Genomic DNA, 26383 nt, shown 5'->3' with positions numbered 1-26383 from the left:
TGGAAATCTACTTGTACACACACTGAAATTTTAACAACTCCCACTGCTTCTGGTATGCATGCATTCGCCTATGTGGTTGATTTACCTCTCCTTTGAGCTAGGTTTTCAAGTTTGTATAATCAGGCAGGTCAATATTACAGAAAGGGATCTTCAGTGCTGTCAGCCCCCCCTGCCCCCAAATCCGTGGAGCATAGTCCAACTTAAACTAGTTATGAATACTTGGTAAATATTGTTATGTTAAGGCGTACCTAAATTCAGAATTGTCACTTTACATAAGAGGGTAGACTACCCTTTTATGCAAGGTAATAATTCTGTTAGTGTGTGTTTTTTAAGTGCAATACCCTTTTTTTACAGTGCAGTACCACCCCTAGTTCGCCTAGGCGATCAAAAATTAACGGGAGCGCGCAGAGCCTCATGGGATACCTAGATCACGCATCCCGAGAGGCTCCTGGCTGCTCCTTTCGCCAAAAGAGGAAGGAAATTGCAGTTCTCACTCATGCGCAGTGAGATCGGCAGGTATTTTGGCATCTACCTCACCGGATCTCGCACCTGCGTCGGGTGACGTAGGAAAAAGAATGCATACCGGGACGACGTGGGACCCAATGGAAGAAACCTCCGGATAGATTGACTGCTTTGCAGGATTGAAGGTAAGTGTATTTTTTTTTTGTTTTGGGTCGATTTTGGATTTACTCCCTCTTAAGCACAGACAAAAACAAACCAAGAGCCCAGCACACAGAGAAATCCAATGACTGACCAACATGCTGCATTCCATCCAATCCTGTAAAGAAACAGATCTGCTGATTGTCTGGGGAATAAAAAGGATCAGGAGACTAATTCAAAGCAACGCTGAGACAATGTCTGTGTACTCCCCCCACAACACAGCATTAGGTTCATTCATTCCTATTCCCTGCTTGATGATGATCCTGTCTCTCAACTTTTCTGTATCCACATATCACCCTGCAAAATGTCAATGCATCCACTTACATTGCATAGATAGTGGGGAACCTTATTACCCACCTCCTCTTCTTGTACCCCCCCCCCCCATCACCTGTCCCTTCACAAAACACATACCACCTTGCAATCATGGAGGTGTACCCTATCACCCTACAAACACATTAGCACAACATCACCTGTGCCCCCTCCCCCATATTACACTGCAAAAAAAGCAGTGCACAACATCACCTGCCAGGCTCCTGTACACAACACCTGACCTGTCTCCCTCCTTCCTGTACCCCCATATCACCTCACAATAGGAGCACACCCAGTCACCTGTACACAACACCTCACCTGTCTCCCCCCTTCCCATAAACCTATATCACCTCACAATAGGAGTGCACCCCATCACCTGTACACAATATCTCACCTGTCCTCCCCCTTCCCATACCCCCATACCACCTCACAATAGCAGGGCATCCCATCACCTATACACAGCACCTCACCTGTCCTCCCCCTTCCCATACCCCCATATCACCTCACAATAGGAGCACACCCCATCACCTGGACACAGCATCTCACCTGTCCTCCCCCTTCCCATACCCCCATATCCCTCACAATAGGAGCACACCCCATCTTCTCCTGAGACTCATATCAGCCTGAAATAATAGCAGACCATCCAGTCATCCACCCACCTTCCTGAGCCCCATATTACCCTGCATTACACCCCTGTACCAAACACCTGTCTCCATTTTTCCCCATCCTTCCATATCCCCTGCAATATTACCAGTTCACCCCATCACCTGTCTGACACTTCACCCTCACCCTTCACCCTCACCCCCATATCATTCTGCAATAATAGTAATGCATTCCAATCACCTAACATTCTCTACCTGCACACCCCCATCACCTGTCTCCCCCATATTCCCCTACAATAAGGCTATGACACCCCAATATAACCCTGACAGCGTATAATATATAAATCACACAGGTAAATGCCATTCCTGCTGTGTGAGAGTTTATTCATCCATTGTCGCTGCCTCTTAAGTGCAGCTTCCCGGTCTTCAAGTTTGATCCGTGAAGCCCCGCCCACTTCCGGTTCTCTGGTCGCCGTCACTTCCAGGTCATTGTACTAAAGTGACAGTTACCATACGGACGCTGGAATTCTGCTGGAGTAACACCTGACCGTTATCTTTATAGGTTTGGCTTTACATAATTTATGTACGAAGGATTCGTAACCCAACCCGTTGCTGAATCTACACCCGTCATTTAAAATCATCAGTTAAAATCATTTGTTTTTAACCCTTTCTCAGCTGGGCCAATTTCTGATTTGGTTTTCGGGGCACATTAATATGCACATTATCATTGTGAAGATCACATATCACTCCCACAATGCTAAATGTTCTCTGAAAGCAGAGCACCTGTACATTTGCTAGTTGTTAGAAATGTTTACACATGTCTCATCTAATTGGTGGCTGTAGAATGACTTCTCCTGCTGTGATAACAAATACGTGATAAATATTTTCCATTTCCATAGAACATGTTAGGTGGGAGCATGGCTGCTTTAGTTTTTTCTTTTCCTTCCCATAAACACATTGGAGCTGACAGGTAGGTTGCAATCCTATAAAGACTGATATGTTCAGTGACAGGTCCTCTTTATAGACACATTAGGGTCTATAAGTGCTGTAAATGTGTTCAGAAGCCTCTTCTATTTTTATTTTAGTGGTTATTATAAACGGAAACCCTGGATTGAGTTCTTGCAGCTTTTATTTATACAAATAAAGTAAATGCTGTATATGTAGAATTGTATGCAGGCAAGGCGCAAGTTAAAGCCTCGGCATGGACCTACCTGCATGGAGTTTGCATGTTCTCCCGTTTTCTGGATTTCTTCTTACATTCCACCTATTCATGTTCATTCTCTTCTTATAATTGGCTTCCTTTTTCTTTCCATATTTTGCATATTTATTCCATATTAGAATTTTAAAGCACTGAAGTTAATGGAGGAGGATAACAGGAAGACATAGCATTTTTAGAACGTGCTCGGGAGCAGTGGTAACAAGGTCACCTCAAATCTCTGATTGTGTGTACTGTGTGCATTGACCTGTTGTGTGCTGATTGTACCGGAGGAGAGCAGGACATAGCAGTACAAGGGGCTGAAGTTACCTATGTGCAAGAAACACAAAGTACCTTACTAAAAGGCTGGAGTGAAACATTGAGAACAGCAATGAGGGTGGTATAAAGCTAATGGGTGCAAGATCCCATCAGTACTACTGAACAGGACCTTATTCCTTTTTATACTGTATTCTATATAAATGACAGGATTATGTAATGTGTCTGTTCACTGGACTGCCTTTCTCAACCTTTTCACCATGGGGGAACTCTTGAAACAAATTACAGGTCTTCAGGGAACCCCTGCTATGTTTACTATATCCAGAACTCACAGTAAATTATCCTAGTGGTCCTTGGGAAGAATTCCTCTTACACTGTTGGGCAGTAGGAAGAATGTCACCCTTACAGATACCCAAAAAGATTAGTGCCACTTAAACTGACCTGAGGGCACAGATTGCTAATTTCTCTTGGAACCCCTAGAGACAGAACCCTGGTTGAGAAACAATGGCATACACGCGTTTCTGGTTCTAGCCTTCACTTTCTCATTCATTTGTAAATGATGCAATGTGAAGAACAATAACCAATTTTTTTCTTTATTACACCAGGAAAATAAAGATGCATTTGTTTCTGCTTGTCTCCTTCTACCTTGTATCCTGTTATGGGAGATACCAAGTTGATGACTGGATCGATCCCACCGACATGCTAAATTATGACGCAGCTGCTGGCAAAATGAAGTATGATAAACAGGTATGAGTTGATGGCCTGATTTATTAAAGTTTTCCAAGGCTGGAGAGTATACACTTTCATCAGATCCAGCAAACCTGGAATGGATTTCTTAAAAGTCATTTGCTATTTGTTAACAAATGTTTTCAATCCTGGACCAGATCCATTCCAGGTTTGCTGGATCAACCAGGTTCACAGATGAAAAGTGTATCTTCTCCAGCCTTGGAGAGCTTTAATAAATCGGGCCTGATTTTACAAAACCTACAAAACATACAAAAGTGATCTATCACATCTGCCTTTTTTACCTAAAAATAGAAAGGGTAAAACCCCATTGAGTTATTTTTTGCTGTTCATGCCTTGTTGGTGTTTGATCTGTTGACTTGGAGAAATTGTGGAGAAATGGGTGTCACCATTGGAGGATTTTTAACTGGCTTTTTGCTCTGGAGACTATGCTAAATTTTTTGTATTTTTCTGATAATGGTCAGCAGGGCAAATAGATGGGTGAATTTGCACAGCTGGGACCTGGTTAGCACATTTTTAGATACTGGGGGAAGGGGGTGTAAAAAACAGTAGAACAGCTTATGTACTTTTCTTTTTTTTTTTCTTTTTTTTCTTTTTTTTCTTTTTTTTTACATTTTAGATTCTTTGCATTACAAAAATCACCTAGCGGTAATCCCGAGTGTGACTCGGGGTGGATTTTACCTGCAAAAAGGTAATCCCAAGTCACACTAGTGGTAGCTTTAACCTAAAAAAACCTTTGTTCCATTGTCGTCCCGCCGTCGTCCTGCTGGTCCCCGCAGGTCCTAGGGGCACGTTCGTCTTCTTCAATCTTCAGCTGCGCAATGCAGAGACGTTCTCCGGGGTTCACTGGTGACGCCAGTGCCGTGGCGGATCGGCGGGAAACTCAAATAATTTTGTATTAGATTCAATACAAAATAGCTGTATTGAGTCCAATACAAAGAAATTTTCATATAATATATATAATTATATATATATTGTATATGCTACTGTACACTTACATTACATGTTTAACTATTTTTTTATTTAATTTTTTTAACAGATTTTTTTTTTTTATTTAAAGTTAATTATTAAATATTGGACATATTACGGTGAGTTATGCCTAAGAATTATAGCCTACAATGTAAAATAGATTTCCATCCAAAATAAATGAAACACTTTATGCATGGAAATTTGGGCAGAATTAGAAAGCTAGGGAGGTTGATCAAATTTGCATCTTCTGTAGACCACTGTCTATTCAGTTGTATGACAGCTGAAGCAGCCTATGAAAAGTGTTACAACCTTTATTGATGCCAGGGTTTGTCCATCAAACTGTGAGGCGTCCCACATGGGCTTTGGAAGCACAGCTAGTTTCCAAATTGTATTGGGTTGCAATGCCAGCATATTTTGGCTTCCAGTAGTAAAATATTTATATTTAAGTGCTGGTTGCAGTTGTTAATGGTAACAGTAAGCTAATCTGGGTTGGATGTAGCTGTGCTTTATTCTATAGATCTGCATTTAGTGTTCAGCAGTCTTTAGAGGCAACTTTTCAGAAGAGGCTTTGGACCTGTAATAAAGCTTTCCTTTAAAGCATGACTAAAGTTGATGTCCCTTCTGCAATAAAACATACTTAGCTGTCTAATTGCTCTCCTCAACTGTCAAAATCCTAATTTTCTCACCTCTGTAGAAAATTATTAATTGGGATATAGGTGAACTGCATGGTTTCAAGGTCAAATGTATGTAAAAACTTACTGTATGAGTTTTTTTAATTTCCTTTCTACTGTGATCTGTCTGTTTCTCTCCAATAAATTTTTTTTGCTGGGCAAGGTGTCTATCCAGATTATCAACCAAGATACTTGCCAAGCTTTCTCGGTGCTGCTTTAGCTGATGTATTTGGCAGATCCCCCACAGTCAGAAAATTTGGTCATTTGTGGGAAGAACATTTGGTTACAGATGTCCCCTAACACAGCTCCAAGTACTTATGAATTGTCCTAATGACTTTAACATCATCATTGAAAAGTACTTTAGTCCAGCCAAAGCTCATATTTTCTAGAACTGTGGAAAAAAACTATTCTGACCAGTTGGATTTTTGCCCCCCTGCCCAAAAAAAACAGCAGGAGAACCTTTGCCACATGTTTTGGAAGGCGATGAGGCCTTTGGACTTTGGAATTTAGACACTACAAAGCATGCCTTCATATATATAGGCTCACCTGCGCACAAAGATATGAGGTGTGCTAAAGTTCTTTTCAACAAATGGTGTGTACTTTGTTATACAATGTGATGATCTCATTCATCCTTCAATATTTTGTGTGAGACAAAGAGGGATACAGCTGGGAAAGAAAATGGCAGGGAAAAGTCCTGCGTCATGAGGCAACTAAAGACAAATTTGGTGCCTTTTCTTGTATTTTGGCCTGGCAGTACAACTGAATTAAAATTTAAAAAAAAATTGACCCCCTCACAGCCTGACTTTTTGTAACCCTCTAATCATTCTTTTATGTTCTGTAAAGTAATATATAATATAATGTTATTAAAATGTATAATATATATATATAATGTTTTTTTCATACTTCATATTTTGTACTTTCTGTTTGCAGGCTCTTTGTTTTTGTGTCTTTTTATATTTCATTGTCTTGCCTTTTTCATCACGCTACTCCTAATACTTGATTTGGGAGAGCATATTGTGGATTGTAGAGCTACAATAAAAGATGTACTAGATTCCTAGGAGCACTAGATTTTGTGGTTCTGCTTTTCAGACAATATTTATTAAAGCTTGCCATGACTGGAAAATATAGACTGTCATGGGAGAATCTGAGTGATCCATCAAACATTGAATGGATTTCTTTTTTTTTTCTTAGTGGGCAAATGTTTTCAATCCTATACCACCCTGGATCATCCACATTCTGCTATGATACTTTTATCTTCTCCAGTGATGGAGAGCTTTATTATGTCAGGCTTGTTGTGCTCACCTAGAGGTACCCAGCACACATAGATTTGGAAGAAATTCAAAGATAATACCAATACATAATTTTTTATTAGTACAAGGCATAACCAAGATAGAGATTAGTAAAATAAGCACTTGGCTGAAAACTATACAATCTATACATATATAGAAATGCAAAATACGAAACTTTAAACATATACCCAGAGTAAGCCCCAATTGTTATTTTTGTGTCTGTATTGCATTTTTCTCTCCTTTCCCTGGTAAAATATAGCCTATTAGATGGATAGGCAATTAAAAATACAACTAACAAGAAAATACTGGCATTATGCTGGCAATGACTATAGGCTGCACCAACACAGAAACTGTCAACTCTACTGTTGTAGCGTTACTTCCTGCATGCAGGAATATGGGCTATTTCAGTTAATTAGTGATTGGAGCCACTGACTGTGCTGTGAGGTGGAGTCCTATGCCTTAGTCTGGAGACGTTGCTAATGTAGCATCCCACTGAGATTCCATACCTGGAGCAGCAGCAGCAGCATACTACTGGCACAGTCGTGCTTAGTGCTGGATCTTGACAGGAGTGACAAGAAGCAACTGGGGTCTTTCTGCCTGAAGTGTGGTCAGGCACTTGTGTGAACCGCCCTGCTTCTACCTAGCTTTCTAGGACTGGGTCCTCCTGCCTGCAGTGTCAGGCACTTGGATGCGGTACCTGGATCTCACTTCAGATTACATTACCGTTACGCTTTGCTTATACAAGATCCATCCTTATACAGATCCACCCAGCCTGTGAAAAAAAACAATGAAAGGGAAGGAAAATGACTTTGTGCATTAATCTGCTGATTGGCAGGAGCAGATAACCATCCCTATTTCCATAAAATGTTATGTTTATTTTAGTTGTTTGTAAAATAATTTTTTTTTTGAGAAAAAAATATAATTTATGCTTATTTTATATAAATATGATTCCATTTTAACTAGATGTATAACTATCAAGTTTTAGGATGTTTATACGGTGTATCTTACTTAGACATACATTGTAACAACATTTTCATTGGTGCTTTACCTTTACCTGGGCTACTATTTTGTCTTTCCCTCTTTAGTATCACACAGGAAAAACTGAAGATTTAGAAGAAGAACAACCTCCGGGTACTTGCCAGTCAGATCATTTGGATTGTAGAACAGAAACAAATAACTGGAAGCAAAAAGTAAAATTTTTATTACATGCTTATTTTATAATAAATAGCTACATTTTTCATTTGTTTAGAATTGTTATTTGTAGTGAACATATTTACTTAGATGCTTTTTTAGGAAGTTAGAATCTCTGTTTATAAAAACTAAGCATAGCGTTCATTCTACAAATTCATCAGTGTAATACTTTTTTCACAGCACTGGCTGGAGAAGAACAGTAGATGGGTATATGCTTGGCCACTTGGAGGGTAGACACTAGGCAAATCAAAATGGCACAGTGCAGCCTTTTGGCTATAACCAGGCATACACTAAGACTGGGTACACATGTGCAATATTTGTGTACAGCACTCGTTCATGCATTGTTCAGTTTTTTGTTGTTGGAAAGGATTTTAAAGGATCCTTTTTCATTGAAAAGCCTGAACGATGCATGAATGAGCACTGTACATACAGTGCCATTCTGCTCTATGGAGAGGGAAGGACAACAGAGCAGAACCCCGCTGTGCCCTCTCCCCTTCACTGTGGATTCTCCAGGACAAATCCATGAATAACAAGCATTGAACACACGCCAGATTCTTGTCTGATATCAGCCCTAAGGTAATTATCAGATGATAATTATCATCTGACGTCTTATTATTATTATTATTATTATTAATAATAATAAACAGGATTTATATAGCGCCAACATATTACGCAGCGCTGTACAATAAATAGGGATTGCAAATGACAGACTAATACAGACAGTGATACAGGAGGAGAGGACCCTGCCCCGAAGAGCTTACAATCTAGTAGGTGAGGGAATTTCACACACAATAGGATGGGAAATATGTAGTGGTGGTGTGTAGTGGTAGTTTCAATTGACAGAACAAGACGGGTAGGTAAGTTTGAAAAAATGGGTTTTGAGCGCTCTTGAGCAGAAATGAGCAGAAAGTAGGAGCAAGCCGAATAGGACGAGAAAGACCATTCCAGAGAGTTGGAGCAGCTCTAGAGAAGTCTTGTATCCGTGCGTGTGATGAGGTTATGAGTGAGGAAGTCAGTAGTAGGTCATTGGAGGAGCGGAGAGAGGGGCAGGGGGATTATTTTTTAACCATGTCAGAGATGTAAGTGGGACAATAACTGTGTAGGGATTTGAAGGCAAAGCACAGGAGCTCAAATTTGATTCTAAGGTGAAATGGAAGCCAATGGAGAGAACTACAAAGAGATACAGTGGAAGAGGAGCGGAGGGTAGGATGGATGAGTCTGGCTGCAGCATTCATTATAGATTGTAGAGGAGAGAGTCGGGTTAGTGGAATACCAGCAAGAAGAATGTTACAGTAGTCCAGACGGGAGATGTACAGAGCCTAAGTTTAGCTGAGTGTCCTTTAGATGCACAGTGTTTCTCTCCAACTCTTCTGGCTCTGGAAAGGCTTTCACTATTTGTTATCAACAGAAGCTGCATAGAGGTATCATACTAGGCCCCAAGATCACAGAGAGTCACTCCAGTAGCCTCTCTGTTCCTTGTGTCATACTGAACCTTCCACGTTAAGATTCACTGTATTTTTCAATTCCTTGAAAATGGGGATGTTCAGGAAGCTTCTTTTGTCTAGAAACCTGCTTTTCTAATTAGGGTGCCGAAATAGGTTCTTTTCTAACTTTATTTTGTTATTACCAACTACTGCTGGCCTATCCAGTTGTTTAGAAAGATGAAGAAAAAATGTAACAAAAGCTTTTATGTAGGACTTGTAATCGTTTTGTTAAAGACTGATTTCTCCTTTTACAGCTCTGTATTGAGGCTAGATTTCTATTGCTGGAGATTTGTTGTTTGCGATCAACAAGTACTGGTGTCCCATGACATCATTAAGTGATCTGGGTCTTCTACAAATACTCACCTCTTGCCCAACCTCTTCTTTTTTCTCCATAGCACAGAACAAGCAACCTGTCTGTACAATGCATGCTTATTCCCTTCATCACCAGAACTGATCTTTAACAATCATTCACAAAATGTAGAGCATTATTTAGTTATGGCATAAACCAGAAAATGTATTTCAAAAAAACCTTTCTGTTATATCTTGTACCCAGGACAGCCCAGAAGTTTTTTCTGAAAGAGAACCAAATAAAATAAAAGGTGAGAGCAAGTGCCTGGAGTGTAGTGAGGACGTGGATACGCTGAAAAAAGAGGTAAATATATTAATCATTTGTGGAACATGAACTTGACACACATCTGAGGACATCAAATAATTGGTCTGTAAAATCATGTGTACAGTTTTCCTAACAGCACTTCTTTTTGGCTGACAACTCAAAGCCACTGCCTTGCATTTAGCAACAGTGTTGTCAGCCTGCTGTGCCAACCTGTTTTAGTTGACCATAAAACAATAGGATACCCCAATGGGGTATACGCTGGTATAGCATCCAGACTTCACTTTTATTCTAGTGTCCAAGGAGGATGGATGTCACTCTCAACTTTCTTTCTTTATAGAATCAATAGCTATTGGTTGTTTTAGACTAGGCCTTACTAGTCTGTGTGACTAACCAGTGCAGCAATTAAGCACTGTTTTTCCCAGTTCGTACACCCATGGATCTTACCAGAAAAGCTCTATTAAGCCGTACATGTGTATTGCCTATTAATGTTTCCCAGTTCTTATTGGTCTGTCATTGTTGGTCCGGAGCTGTGACAATACTTTGCCTTGACTGGTGTTTGAAGACTTACTTTGCAATGTAAGTTGGCTATACAGACCAAGCCTCAGTTTGGGAGTTTACTCTCTTTTTTCAAAGAGATTGTGTGCAGGGACACAGCCCACCCACCTCCACGAGCCAGGACGTGTTCCATGTCTTCGGCCGGTGAGCCCCCCCTCCCAAGTGGGTCCCTCTCCTTACCCTGCTCGGGTTGGCACCGGCAAGAGCCGTGGAACACTCAGAGGGCCAGAGATACCACCGTATTGGGCCGTAGTTTGCCCATGCCTGGTTTAGGCTGTATCCATAATTAACTAGGTTAAACCTTGGCTTCCTAGTGGCAGTAGTGTGGTCAAATCTGTGCTGCATAAATGGTTTTAGTGTGTGTTTTTTATTTGGGTAATGTTAATGCCATACTCTTGTTTTATAATGCTACTACTAGCAAAGCCTGTCTTTTGTGTACATCTGTTTGTTGTGTACAAGCTCCCAATTTACCTTTTCATTTTGGTTTATTTACTTGGATTCACCCAGCAAATACAGAAGTGTCAGGCTTTAATGCCATCTTATGTGCTACCTAAGTATGTCAATGATAACAAAAAAAATGCTGTATTATAAAATTATTGTGAAGGTTATGAGACACAAAATGAAAGATAGAGAGATAATACAGTTTACTGTATACATACCCCTGTATAACAATATTATTATTCTTAAATTAAAAAAAAATACAATACAATTTAGCTGATCGCTTCTGTTTACGTTCTTTGTGTCTAGTATTTTGTTATCAAGGGGATTACTTTGTCAGTGAAGTTTAAAACAGAATCTCGATCTCTAATATTTTACTTTAGATCGAGGAATTTCGAAAGAAAGGGGAAATTTATCCGCGCAACTGTAACCCTGTATTCAGGCGCTTCCTGTACCGAATTATTAATGAGGCCCGTCTTCTTGGACTAGTAAGTACCAAGTATGCATACAATCTTTTAGTCTAGAGTTTTATTGGCAGTTTAACTCACTGGTCAGCAGAAGATTAAACTCTTTCTTTGCATTTGCTAACATTTATATTACCCAAGCCATACTGTCAAGCAGAGCACATATTGAATACTCACATACCCTAATAAGCTGCACTGTCTTCCTTACAAATATAAGGTAAGTTTACAGCCTTACATCTGATCCATTGTGCACAAAGAATGCAAAAATTGCATTTGTTGCAAAAATACATAAAATCATATTGGAGTCTTTTACTGACCATGGGTAAAGGTAACTAAAGATTAAAGGTAACTAAAATAACCCACCCTCCCCAAGTATACCTACCAAAATACCTGTCACAATGTTGTTATTCTTGTACGGGCCGACCTTGCACAGTAGATGCCTATTACATTTTTTGTGCCATCTCCTAAAAACATTTGGAAGACAGTCCTGAAAGAAGTCCATAATAAACTACTGTGGAGGAGGGCCAGAGCAAAAGATGTAACAAAGGATGTGGTAAGCTGCAGCTTCTGGGTAAAGCTGGGTACACATCTAATGAATGTGAATTCTGAGTGCATTTATCCTTTGAATCTTCAGGTCCTACATACACCATATCCAGTACTCAATTTAGTATTCCATAAATTGCTTTATAGTGAGTATGGTATTCTTCCTTTTTTTTTAAATATATTTCTTTTATTCACATATAACATTCAGATAATGGATCCTGTAGAGTAGGTTAGTGTGCATCTTTTCGGTAGACCACTGTTATTTTTGGTACTTCAGATTTAGTGCTTATTCGCATGGACAGTGAGTAAGCAGTTGCACTTACTGCTACTTCATGACATTTATCATTAACACAAATCAAAATCTTTCAGTTATAACTCGTGACAGTTGTTTATAGATCCCACATCTGAGATGCTACCAGCAGTACCTGACAGTAAACTGCAGTCTCACCCACTGCCTGAACAAATGCCTCTGCCTATCAACTGCTAGCACAAAAGCCAAAAGTAGTTGTGTGGTTGGAGATGGCTGTATTTTATATCCTGTTGCGAAGTGCTAACACTGCTTTATGTATGAAAACCGTTAAACGTAGGAAACCTGTTTAATTGTCTTACACAGCCAGATGAATCCCAGCCTGAGGTCCATTATGACGCAGAATTGGTGCTTACAAAGCAGATGGTTGCAGAGTTCAGGAGATTTCTCGATGATGCTGACTGGAATACTGGTCCTCTTGATGAAGCTTTGGGTGGGACCTTGGTTAGATTTAGACATCACAATGAAGAAGAATGGAGCTGGAAATTTGAGGATTACATAGGAACCGATCCTTTCACTGTATTCATGGTAAGAGGTTTACATTACTAATTATGATGAGTGATACTGATAATAACTGTTTAAAGAACAAAGACTGCTTTTGAATTGAAGAACATTTTAAAAGAGAAGGAAAATTTAATATGAATTCACCTTAGGGCCTATACTCAACATAACTTTAAATGCTGCCAGCGGTTTAGTCACTAGCACCATTCAGTAGATGTATACTTGTTCTGCAGAAGTTTGAAATTTGCAAGTGGACAGTGGTAACGTGTTTGCAGGCATGAATAGGTGAGCTTGATACTGCAAATGCAACCAACACAGCAAAAACTGGTCTTTTAGCCATTATACTATACTATACACTATACTATATATATTCAAAAATGTAAATTTATTAAAGCAAAGGATCTGTACATTTTTTGCATTCGAGTGGGTGTTTATTTGGTTTTAAGATATATATATATATATATATATATATCTATATTAGTTTATTTTTTTTATTTTGGACATAGCTAAAATTATCCGTACTCGGGACTTTTTTCTATGTATTTATTTTCTTAGGTAAAATATCCTGTCTGGGGCTGGCTCTAACTTTAGGAGTTAGTTGGGCAATATTGCTTTTGAACGAAGCTCATCTAGTAAGTATCTGTGCAATAAACACCCATACAGGAATGCAGTTCCTAATGATTTGAGATATCAAGCACTACAATAATTATTTAACCTCTAACAGTGAAGGGGCTATAGGTATTAGGAAACATGATGGGTGTATTCTTGTAGCTACCGTGTTTCCCCGAAAATAAGACACTGTCTTATATTTTTTTGGGCTTCCAAAAACACACTAGGTCTTATTTTCAAAAAAAACACTTGCCATATTCATGTAGAACAATGTACATTTGAGAGTTTTATATGGTGACCCAATTGTAAATTAAACTCTTCATTGATTCATTGCTACCGGTATTGGTTACTGAATTCAGCATTTCTCTTCTTGCACTGTTACTGTATTAAATCAGCCAGCTTGTCCTTACAAACCTAAAATCAGCACAAAATGTGGCTGGGGCAATGATTGCTCACATTTTTATTTTTATTTTTTTATTTTTATACCGTAATTGTGCTGGTTAAAATAAAAAAAAAAACTTACCTTATCAGAAGACGCGAGCCGAGTTCCTGGCTTCTGACAGGCGAAGTGCATGTAATATCACTCCGCCTGTGACAGGAGCCGGAACTACAAGGCAAGCATCGGCTTGTGCGGCTCCGGAGTGTGTACGCCCGCTGTCTCCCGCTCGGTGAGTATTTTTTTTTTTTCTTTTCTTTTTTCTACTAGGTCTTATTTTTGGGGTAGGTCTTATATTAGGGCAGGTTGGGGGGAAAAGTGCTAGGTCTTATTTTCGGGGAAACACGGTAGGTAAAATTGAGTGTGAGTGTGGGTATAAAAAAAAAAAAACCCTCAGTTCAACTGCTAAAGTTAAAGCTTGATGTTTGTCATCATAAAAAAAGGCATGACAACATTAATGTTTGTCAGGAGAAATTAGTTTTTTAAGGCTTTAACTACTTTAATAATACATGCCCCTGTGAGAAAAAAAAGGTATACATAATACCCAATTAGCTTGCTTAGAGGATAATCCAATTTTCCAGGGAGAATCTTATGTTGATTCCAATGAAAATAGAGGAAGGCTTAATGTCTGATGCAAGATCGTGTGTGTATCTTAAGTTACATGTCTTTGCTTAGGGAGAAAATCTGCTGGAATACCTGCAAACGCCAGGATCTACAACAAAAGAAAGATAAGAACTAAAAATTTCCATATGTATCGACTTTTGGCTTTTTTTATAGCAAGGGCTAGCAACAATAGGATAAGCTGTAGTAAAAGAATTAACTGATAACAGCAAAGTACATTCGGAAGGCAGTTAACTGATTATAATTAGAACATCTTACAGACCTTGTGTGACAACTTTTATATATATTTTTTACAGATTTCCTTAAGTCTGCTTTGTATTGTGATAGTGGTATCTACAGAGCTGTGGACTCACATTAGCTGGTTTACACAGATAAAGAGACTGCTTGGTCTATGTTTTTTGGTTAGCCTTGTCTGGAACTGGATGTATTTGTACAAGGTAAGCTTTTAAATGTAACTTCCTCTCATTGTGTTCAAAAAAGTATTCAATGTAATAACCTATTACAGTGTGCTACTTTTTCAGTTATAAAAAAGTCGTGTGCTGAGAGTTCAATTACATCTTTCTCTCCATCTAATGCTGGATCTCCATCTAATGCTCCATCCAGGTACAGCAAAGAAGTACCCTTGCAGTGAGGCTAGCCCAGCATCATGAATGCTCATTTTATGCCTAGTGGCCGGTTTTACTTGCCCTCTCTCTTTTGCCCTTTGGCATCTATGTGCTTCTCTTATCTTTAAGTCACTTCTGTGGGAAGGTTTTCCTTTGTGGGAGATAATATCAGAGCCTGTACTTAAATAAAAAAAGTAAGCCTTGTATTGCAGGGCTAGCCCAAACAGCAAGGTTGCATCCTTGCTGAACCTGAGGCTCAGCTTTAAATCTACTGAGCAGAGAGTTTCAATCTTAAGGTAACATGTTAGCCATTTTATTATGTTTAAAGTAAAATTGCTGCCTAAGAGCAAGCAATGCAAGATGGTAAATTATATTTTGTTAACTAGAATCCCACCCCCAGTGTGCCACTATTATTTATTTATTTTTATTTTCATTTATTAGGAGGTTGGTTTTCCTTCCACCACTACAGCACTGCCCAACCTACCTGCAGCACTAATGCCCCTAACAATTACAACAATGTTATCACTGAGCTAAGGGATGTCAGTTTAGCAGAGTTTAGCCCAAACGTTAAGAATTAAAGTAAAATTAAACCTAGAGAGTCTGATGAATGTTTTTGGTGATAAAGATTACAGTAGAGAACCTTGTCTTACAACATTTTGCTAGAAGTGAACCTGTCACCAGCCTAAAATATAATCACAGAAAAATCTATTTTACATACTTACTTGCAGTGTAATTACTTTTAGTAAATTAAATTATTTAAAACATTGTATTTACCTGCAAATGTGTCTTTGCTAAAAAAAAAATGTTGGTAGTCAGTTTCCTTGCCCACCCCTTTCCCATAACCTTTTATAATGTTGCTGTCTCAGGCTTTTAGAAAGCTTTATACAGGTAAATACCATGCATCAAATTCATTACTTGGAAAGATAAACTTATGGGCAGATTGTTTCTGAAATTTTCGCAAAAAATGTGATCAAACCAGAAAATCAGCCCTGGTATATACCAGCAAACACTAGTTTTCACCACACTAAACATGCCCACACCCTTTTTATCATCTCAAATAAAAATCCAGTGTGTACAGGTGTCATTGAACATCGTTGAGAAAATCATCTATGATCTGCCATGTTGGATCACTAACAACCATTGTTATTGTTAGTACTATTGTTGTCCTAACATTGGAATTACTGCCCCTCATTCCTTCTCTTCCCCTCAACATACAACAAAACAGGCTGCTCTGCAGCATTAGTGTGTCTGCACAGCCATTAGTCAGTCCCAGACTTTTACCAGAAATAAACATTAAGATTTAAAATTGCATACTAAACATTATGCTTAACCTCCTGGACGTTTCACTGATGTCTGTATTTCTGTACCAAAAGCAGTACACTGTTTTTCGTGAAATTCTTTTTTTTAAATTATAGACCTGTAACTTACAGAAATATGTCCAAACAAGGGTCTAGTAGACATCCTGAATATAATAAAGTTTGAAACACACAATCATGTAAAAAAAAAAAAAAACTTTAATAATAAAATTAAATAAAAAACACAAAAATCAGCCTAAACAAGAATGCATAAATAAATCAAAAAAATACAAATACAAAAATGCAATAATTCTGTATACTGTATAGTACTATATTTTTCAAAAACACCTCCCTAGTGTGGTCTATAGTTATGTGAGTCCAACATCACATAACTATAGACAAAACCACATAAATATATTTTGTATTATTTTGTATTGGGTTGGATACAGGAGTTTGTATTGAATCCAATACAAAATATTTGAATTTTCCGCTACGACCCCCGTCGACGGGCGCATGCACTGACATCATCAGGAATCGCTAAGGGACATGAACACCGAGTCTTTCTGTACTTCCATGCAAAAAGCGTTACATTTTTTGCATGGAAATTTATTTTAGATTGTAGGCTATATTTCTTAGGCATAACTCACTGAAATATCTCCAAAACAATAAATTAAATAATAAAGTTAAAAAAAAAAAATCATAAAAAAAAAAAAATAGTGTATATATTGTAATGTAACTGTACAGTAGCTTATATAATATATATATATATTACAATTATATATATATATATATGTATATATTATATGAAGATTTCTTTGTATTGGACTCAATACAGCTTTTTTGTATTGAGTCCAATACAAAATTATTTGAAATTCCCGCCCTGCCTCCCGCCCGCACCGACGTCACCGGGAGACCCCGGAGATCGTCTTTGCACGCGCCGGGAGAAGACAGAAGAGGACGGATGTCTCCGGAGGAGCTGTAGGGACAAGGTAAGTGTTTTTTTTCAGTTGAAATCTGATTGTCATACAATGTTGTATGCCAATCAGATTGCACTGTAACGCTTGTTTCTATTTTTAGCTACCCCGAACCTGGTTTGGGTTAAACGCTTTCAGCAAGTTTTCTTACCCCAAACCAGGCTCGGGGTAACCACCCAGGTAGTTAAGTAAAGAAGAGTACTTGCTTAGATGTTTTCCCCACCCACCAATCAGTTTAGAATGTTCTCCAGCCTGCAAAAAGTTTGAGTGGAACTGGTGATGGAAGATGGGAAGTAGAGATGGGAAAAAAAATTCCAACACACAAGTTTCAGGAAGTACAATTCTACTTTTACTTACCCTATGTATTAGACCAAGGATGCACAACCTACGGCGCGCAAGGCACATCCGACCCGCTGAGCTGTCCGATCCGGGCCTCTCCTCATTCCCTCTATTCTTTCTCTGCTCGTTGTCTTGCATTTATCCTCAATGTATAAATCCTCATATCTCCTTCACTGATAATTATCATAGAAATGTGAAATTTTCAGGGTACACAGGGGACCACAAGAGCTGCTATTAAACAAAATTTAGGCCCCATAAACTTAAGTTGCCAGATACGAGGTCACAAACATAAAATCCAAACAAGAATCAAGGATATTTTCACATTAGGTGGGGTTTTTTCAAGAACAGGCTCCCCAAATTTGCTATGCATGTTGGGAACCCTCTGGGGGCCATATGTAAATAGGTACAATATATAAAAAGGCTAAATGTATTTAAGCGTTCCTAAATTCAGAATTTTTACTTTACATAAAATGATAGACAACCCTTTCATTTAAAGTAAAAATTTTGTTTTTGTATTGTTTTTTTAAACACCCTTCTTTCAAAAAAAAAAAAAAAAAATGCAGCAGCCGCTCCCCTTATCCTCCCTAGAGGTCTAATTCCGTCCAAATTTCCATGCAAAAAGTGGTACAATTTTTTTGCATGGAAATTTATTTTTTATTAGCTGTAGGCTGTAATTCTTAGGCATAACTCACTGATATTTAATACGTTTATTAATAAACTTTAAATAACAAAACACAAAAATCTGTTAAAAAAATAGGAAAAATATTTAAACATATTTAATATAACTGTATAGCAGCATATGTTATATATATACATATATATATATATATATATATATATATATATATATATATATAAAAATATATATATTTTATGAATATTTCTTTGTATTGGACTCAATACAGCTATTTTGTATTGAATCTAATACAAAATTATTTGAATTTCCTGCCGATCCTCCCGCCCGCACCAACACATGTAGAGCAAGCCCGTAGATCTTGTCTCGTCCAGGACCTGCGGGGACCAGCAGGACGCCGGGGGATTGTGACAGAGCAAGGTAAGTGGGGTTTTTTTTAGTTGAAAGCGACCCCGAGTGTGACTCGGGATTACCTCTTTTTGCATGTAAAGTTCATTATGAGTCACACTCGGGATTACCGCTAGAGGGCTTAATTCTCGATTGGCTAGGTGATCAAGAATGAATGGGAGTGCAGAGCCTCCCAAGATACCAACGTCACACATTGCGGGAGGCTCGTGGCTGCTCTTTCTGCCCTTTAATCAATAGGATCAAACGAATGCATGAGCAGTGAGATCGGCAAGTTTTTCTCCCAATCTACGTCACCCAATCTTGCGCCTGCACGATCGAGATCGGGTGGATTATGAAGAACGCAGAACAAAAGAGAAGAAGATGGCGGCGCCCGGTGCTCCCTCTGCGCCAGGCGTCAGACAGTTACCAGGATGACTCGGGACCCGATGGAAGAAACCTCCCAACTGATCTGCAGGATTGAAGGTAAGTGTGATTTTATTGTTTTGGGTTTAATTAGGCTTTACATAAAAGCTTATTACCTAGTTTAGGGCCTTAGATAAAAATGTTTAATGGGAGTTTATTTCTCCTACAAAAGTGTCTAGGTTCTGAAAATGTCATAGTTGTAATTGGAAAGTAGGTCATTAGATTTGATGTGCAAAGTATTCTCTAACTGATTTTCTATAAAGACCCTTTTTCTTTGTTAGGATGCCTTTGCCGAAAGACAGGCAAAATTAACAAAAATAGGGAACGATCACATGTGCGGCAAGCAGATGACTTGGTCGGAAAGTCTTTTCGGTAAGGTAATAGAATATACAATAAAGAATGTAAACACATTTACATGAAAATAATTGTATGCATCTGGAGTAATAAACATGTTTTAGGTTTCCTATTTTACACAAAATGGTAAGGTGAGTTAGTCACATGAGCTACTTGTAAACCATTTCAATGGCTTCCAGCTATAGGCACACGACACCATACTCATGCCTATAGCATCAGCAGGCATCCTGTTAGTTTCCCATAAATAGAATGGTTTGGTTACTTTGTCTGTTATTCTTTACCCTGGGTAAGCTAAAGATAAAAGTTGTTTTGCTGCTTCTCTTTGCGTGTGTTGACATTTCCTACTTCTGGTTGTCATCTTTTATTCTATTGTTCTTTTATTTTTATTGAATATTTATTTACTTTTGTAGAGTGGTGGAAAAGTTCATCATCTTTCCAGAATGATCCATGTGAGGAGTATTTTAAAGCTTTAATGGTAAACCCCATACTTCTGGTTCCGCCAACAAAAGTAAGCTTTAATTTGCTGTGTTCATTTAGTAGAATTTGTAACAACATATTGATTTGTATGCCTTTTAACTCTTTTTCCACCATTACATGTACCACATGTTGTGGCTTTGAAAATGTTAAAACAAGCTCACAACTGTTTTTATTAGCAGGCTCAAGACAAATTAGCAAAAGCTAACTGGGCAGCTGTAGAGTCTCCAGATTAACGTTATTGGACTTTCAGCATGCCCTATTAATTTACATGCAAGTCCAAGTAACTTCTTCCAGAGTGTGAACCTGGAAATGCTCAGCTGAGTTTCAGGTTCAAAACTGTCACAATTACAGCTGCAAAGCCAAGGAAAACAGCCACTAAAGCACAGTATTTGCTTGACTGGCTAGAGGGCAGAGGATACATCAGCAGGCCTACAGACCTCTGATGTCTCCCTGAACTGCAACCCAATATTTGCCCAGTGCTAAATAAATAGAGTCAAAAAACTAAATCTGCATGTTATACAGTCATGAGAAAAAGAAAGTACATAATCTTTCAATCCCAAGGTTTCTAAATATCAGGACATATTAAGGGGTAAAGTCATCTGATTCTTTGCAGGTTCCAAAATTTTTTAAATATCATCGCAGGTATAAACAACATACAATAGATTCAGTTGTGCCAATATTTCATTAACCTAACTGAAGCCATGTTTAAAAAAACTAAGTATACCCCATAATACCAGAACCACCTTTACCAGCAATAACTTGAAGTAATTATTTACTGCAGTATTATTAATCTTTATCCTTATTAATCTTCACCAGCTAATCATGACATGCTGCATTACAGTAGTACTGAAATACCTACAATGGCACATTTTGGTGCTTCAAGTGAGAAAGATTAAAGACCTCCCTGTTTTAGAAATAAACTATAGTAGGCACTGTAGGTTCATATTGGTTTGTTATATACAACTTCAAAATATTTAATTAATGTATATTTGTATCTGTTCTGTCTTCAGGCTTTTGCTGTGACTTTCACCAACTTCATAACAGAACCTTTGAAGCATATAGGGAAAGGTATTGGAGAGTTCTTTCATGCATTGTTAGCAGAGATGCCCTTGTTATATCAACCAATAGTTCTGGTTATTATAGCACTCATTTTATTGGTGAGTATGGTGATTTTATCTTTATACAAGTAAGTGAATATGTGGCTTTACCTACCCCTTTCATTATTCTGCAGTGGGGTCTGATAGCATTAGCTGTCTTGCTATTGGTTGATTCAGGCCCAGATGTCTATGGACCTGGTCCCTAGCAATAGCATAAAATGCTATCAGAGAATGTATACACTTTAGGAAAAGCCTTAAAAAAGTATTAGACATGTTGTATTGTCTTCCATTGGGCTGTAAGAAATATTTTAATACTCAAGCATGCCACTTTTTATGCTGGACAAACTTAAAGTTTTCATTTTATTGACTAATAAAATCCCATTGACAGGTATTTTGTTATGGGTTTGGCACATCTGTTCATCATATGAATCTGTTGAGGAGAAATCATGATGGAGAAAGACAGAGACTGCCTCCACCATATCCAGAGAGAGAAGGAAATAATCAATTTATTGAAGGTGTAAATGGTCGCTTCTACAATAATCCACAGCCAATCCAACCAATGCATGTTGATGGTCAAGGAGATGTTTTAAATCTTAGGCCAGAAGTCCTGTACCCAATGAATCAGAGAGAAGCAAGTTCCAACCAGCAAGAGGTAAAAAGTTCTTCTCCTCTAGTAGAAAATTAGATTAGTGCTTCACATCATCAATGTGAGCGATGCTGGTGATTCACGGATCAACTTTTAATGTTTGAGGATGCTGGCTTACTGCTTTTATTTTCTTTTGTCCCTGCTATTTCTCCCTACAATGCACTTATAACCATTAAACATTCTCTATAGAGTATATAAACCCCCAAGCAGATATTAAATACTACTACTATCTGCTGTCTATGATCAGATACTACTGTTTTACCTCCTTACTAACTACTCCAAATATTTTCTGCTTTTTGTCTGTCATTCTAGTATTGGATCAGTTTACACTCTTACTTACTCTTCTTTGTTACTTTGTCTAGTATCCTGCCTTGTGCTTCTTCACTGTGGTCCATGGTCTGTTGTTGATCATCTCTAACATTCACTCCCTACATTTGACAGCTTCCACTCAGGCTCCTCTATGCCTCCCTGTCCATTTTCAGCTACCATTCAGTTTCTTCTATATTTCCTCCATACTCTGTCTTCTACATCCATTCCTCAATCTACAATCATTTATTTACTAGATTTCCCTTGATAATGTATTGTTCTTTCTCCTGTGACATTATTACTGGGACTGCAAAAGGTCTGTCCTTTGGAGACAAGAGAAGAAATCCAACATCTTTACCAGACTCCATGTAGGGAAAATAGGGACCAATCTTTCTGTATCCACGGATCATCAGCACAGCCTTCTCTCCTGTGTTAACACTAAGATCTGTGAACACCTACAACTTTCTCCATACCTCCCAACCTCTATGCTGAACTATATTTCCAAACAGTTTATCTGTTTAACTTTTATCAGTTCTCCTTTTCCAAACACACAAAATCACACATCTTGGGTCTTATGCATTGTGTTTGTCCTGTGCAGGCACATTATAGTCCAATCAATATACTCACAACCCTGTTGTTCCATGACTCACAGAAGTGTTGTATTATTTGACGGAATGGAAGTTTAACAGAAGGTTTTCAGCTCACAGCATTGCCTCACACAAATTGTATGAGCACATTTCTGGATGGACATCATTTGCATACAGATCCCATAGGTAACATCAACACATGAAGCTATGACTAACAGCACAAAAAACAAATAGCTGTAAGGGAACTGGCAGGACAGCACAGATGGCAAGAAGTGGGTTAGACGATCCTTTCAGTTCATCAAACAGGAATTGAGAAATCTTCTGCAGCTTCTAAATACTTGTTGTGTGGAGGCCAGTGTGCAGGAAAATGGAACAGACTTTTTGCAAGTCTGCAGATAGAAAGCAAGGCTCAAGGTGAGCTTTAAGCCTCATTGTGCTGTACCAGACATCTGAAATGTTTCTGAAATAAAATATTGTTATATTTTGGCAAACATTACATAAAAGCTAAACAAATTCATTTTTAGTTTGTAGACTCCACTCTAGAGCAAGTGGCTCTAAAAAAGAGAACTCATGGCCAATATATAAGCGATGAGTCTTTTAGACAACCACGGAGTAAAGATGATCCTGTAGACCAGAGCCATCTTCGCCAACCGCCTGCAAAGAAAGCTCTAGAAGACAACCCTCTTGGGTCCCAGGATCAATGGAAAGAATCTATAAAATACAGTGGGCCTGTTAACCAAGATTTATCTGATAGTCATGCTGAATTAAAAGAAAATCAGTTACCAGATCTAAAAACATCAGTAAACATGGTAAGTTCTTCCATCTGAACTGAATATAATTTACCTGTTCTGTCTTTCATTATGTATAAAGTTATGTATATGCTACATGAAGGATTGAAGGGTTTTATATGTGTGTTCAAGAAAGCGGGAGACTAAAATAACTCATAAAGATGACTTTATTAGACTGCTACTCTACCAATATACACATTTACGCTGCAATATTTGCCCACTCTTCTAAAAGTTCAGTTAAATTGGATAGTGAATCTTCAAGTAATTTCACAGATTTTCTGTAAGGTTAAAGTTTGTTCTCTGACTAAGCCACACAAAGACTTTAACCCTTTTTTTTCATTGTCTGTCCCTTTCTGCAATAAATACCTGCCTGATCATAATTTTGTTTGGATTTACCGTAGACAGTAGTACACTTTTAATTGAATTGTTAACCCTGTTATTCAGGGTTATGCAGAAACACTGATTTTTCTTGACATATGCACAGAGCTTGAAGTACAATTTCAAGTCTCTCTGGTTATGTCCTTCTATTTAGTGTGCAATCTTTTACTGTAACTTCCACACAGAGTGATGATTGATTGTTTTCAATGGGTCAGCTGACACACAGGGGTTTGTTATAAATACCAGTGACTCTCCTCGAGAGAATGTTCCCCACTTTATAAATGAACCGCACAGATTTGCTTTTATTTTACAAACCTTTTAAAATGCTAAATTTTTCATGCATTTTAATTGCTAACAATGATGATGGTACTAGAAGAGACACCTATTTTGCACTTATTAGATTTTTTCAAAATTATGTGGTTCTAACTTTTTGTGATGCAGTTAAAATGTTTATAAATTTTAATTTTTTTAGAGCCAGTTCCCTGGAAAAACCAAGGAAAAAAAAGAATCCACAGAGGAAGAAAAGAACCAGCAGCTAATAAAAGAAAATGGACTCGCAGACCATGTGGGAAATGGTCCTGAAACTTTGATCACTTCTGCTGAGCATGTTGGTGCACAGGGTACCACATTCTCCCCCACTGAATCCCAAATGCCAAATCCTTATTTAAATGTGGAAGATATATATACAGATCCTGGAAATGAGGAATACTCAGAAACTTTAAGTTTTGTGATTCTTGAGGAGCCAGAAACATTTCAAGATGAGTTATCAATAAAACAAACTGTGGTGTCATAAGTGCAAAACGCACTGGCACCAAACTTTCTACCCCATGTATATGCTTGGATCCAGATACAGTATAGTAGCACCTGGCAGCAGAATAAATTGCTTTGGCCTGGGGCTGCTTTGCATACACAGGTTTATTTGCTGAATTATTTCCTCCATGGTTATATTTAACCAGAACCTGGGGATCTCTTAAAATGGTGACACACAGTCAGCCAAAACATTCATATGCTTTTCTTTTTTAGATATTTATAAATCGTCTTTCTCTTCCAAGCTCCACATATATGTCATTGTGATCTAACTTAAATGGAAAGTATCAGAAAAGAAAAATATTGCACAAATAAAGCACCTTTTTAATATATCCAAAATTAATAAAATCTGTTTACAAAAGAATGACTTGATCATGAGGGTATGATGCGTATTGTCTCCTCTCCATAAAAATAATCGAGTTTAACTCTATCAAGCACTTTTTTTTTCTTTTTTTTTTACAAAGGATTCTGTTCCTGGAAGTAATAATGGTGTGGGAAATCTATCTTGCATTTATTATTAGTGATCCATCATCTGTGCTCTCCTCCTGCTGGTAACTTTGAGAGAGATTTCAGTTACTATATAAGCTAATGGATGACAGTTATGGGGCTTAGCTTGTTAATATACTATAGTATACTATAGTCATTCTTTCATAAATGTATTATGTTTATTTTTATAAATTAAAAATGTATCTCTACTATTAAATGCACTTTGTTCCTGCTTCTATTCCACTTCCAGTCAGATAAACCTGACACTTGGTTTCACCTATAATTCAATTACAATAATGATGCCAAATATTTCAATCCTGGGCAAAAATGTTTAGTTGCTGCCCTGTTTCTAAGATTGTTGTACAAAAATCAGTATTTGTGTGTGTTTGAGGCTTAAAGAACACATATTCAGATGAGACTGTGTAAAACGAATTGGAGAAAGCTGGAATTACACATTAGAATTTGAGTGCCTAACAGTCCTTTCAGTTTGTATCAGTTTGGCAAACACTACAAACTTTATAGTAGATTTACACATGGTTGTACAAAATGACTTTGATACATATGGCCAGCTTTAGCTGGAAAATTTTGTAACTGCCAACTAAATTAAGAAGCTGGTCAGTTTGTCCACAACTATTTAGTATAAGAGACTACATTACTAGGTATAAATGTAATGTTCTAGAAATTAAAATGTTAGTTATTGCACCTAAAAGGATGCTGGAAAGTCTGAACTAGATTCTTACAGCAAGTTTATAATGTGTGTAGGCTTTACTCTAATCATGTCTAAATAAAATCTTGTCTTTTTTATTACTTTGTGATTGTAAGATTTTTTATACCTACAGTCAGAAATATAATTATGTGTAAAGAAGTTGAAAGTAATAATATCATTAATCAAAGAAGCATGTGCCTCAGGATTGCAGGTTGATAAATGAAGGGCTCTGAATATTGAGGTCACCATCAGCTTTGATCCCAACACATGCTGGGGTAAGTGCATGTAGATGGAGAGTGACTAAAAGAAGCTGAGAAAGTTTACCAGCATTATGATGTAAAAGCAGATTGGCTAGAGTAAAAAAAAAAATTTTTTGACACTGCTGGACAAGCTGGGGCACACTGTGTAAGAGAAAGATATACTGTATGTAATAGAGAGTGATAAATCATCTTGTTAATCACATGAACATTAGGAATCAAGTGCAAAGGTCACTACCTGTAAATTTCACTCCTTGTGTGTGAAGCAAATCAGTGGCCTCTGCAAAAGTATTATTTTATTGTTTTATTTACTGTTTTATTATTATTTCACAGTATATATATATATATATATATATATAT

The 26383-nt window shown here is 37.8% G+C and overlaps 1 protein-coding gene across 1 annotated transcript; it reads left to right on the top strand.

Moving 5' to 3' along the window:
* The first annotated feature begins 2048 nt into the window (after positions 1–2048).
* CLCC1 (chloride channel CLIC like 1) lies at positions 2049–25864 on the top strand. The gene is made up of 13 exons (XM_072420094.1): positions 2049–2133; positions 3648–3789; positions 7801–7905; positions 9944–10042; positions 11380–11484; positions 12617–12838; positions 14774–14914; positions 19416–19506; positions 19899–19996; positions 20976–21122; positions 21451–21714; positions 23126–23410; positions 24240–25864. The coding sequence occupies exons 2-13, from the start codon at positions 3658–3660 to the stop codon at positions 24558–24560; spliced, it is 2010 nt and encodes a 669-aa protein (XP_072276195.1). The 5' UTR covers positions 2049–2133; positions 3648–3657; the 3' UTR covers positions 24561–25864.
* Positions 25865–26383: the final 519 nt, after the last annotated feature.

Source organism: Pyxicephalus adspersus, chromosome 8, assembly GCF_032062135.1.
Source record: "Pyxicephalus adspersus chromosome 8, UCB_Pads_2.0, whole genome shotgun sequence".
Lineage (NCBI taxonomy): Eukaryota > Metazoa > Chordata > Amphibia > Anura > Pyxicephalidae > Pyxicephalus > Pyxicephalus adspersus.
The sequence above is the reverse complement of the archived record's forward strand: the minus strand, read 5'-3'. Positions and strand labels throughout refer to the sequence as shown.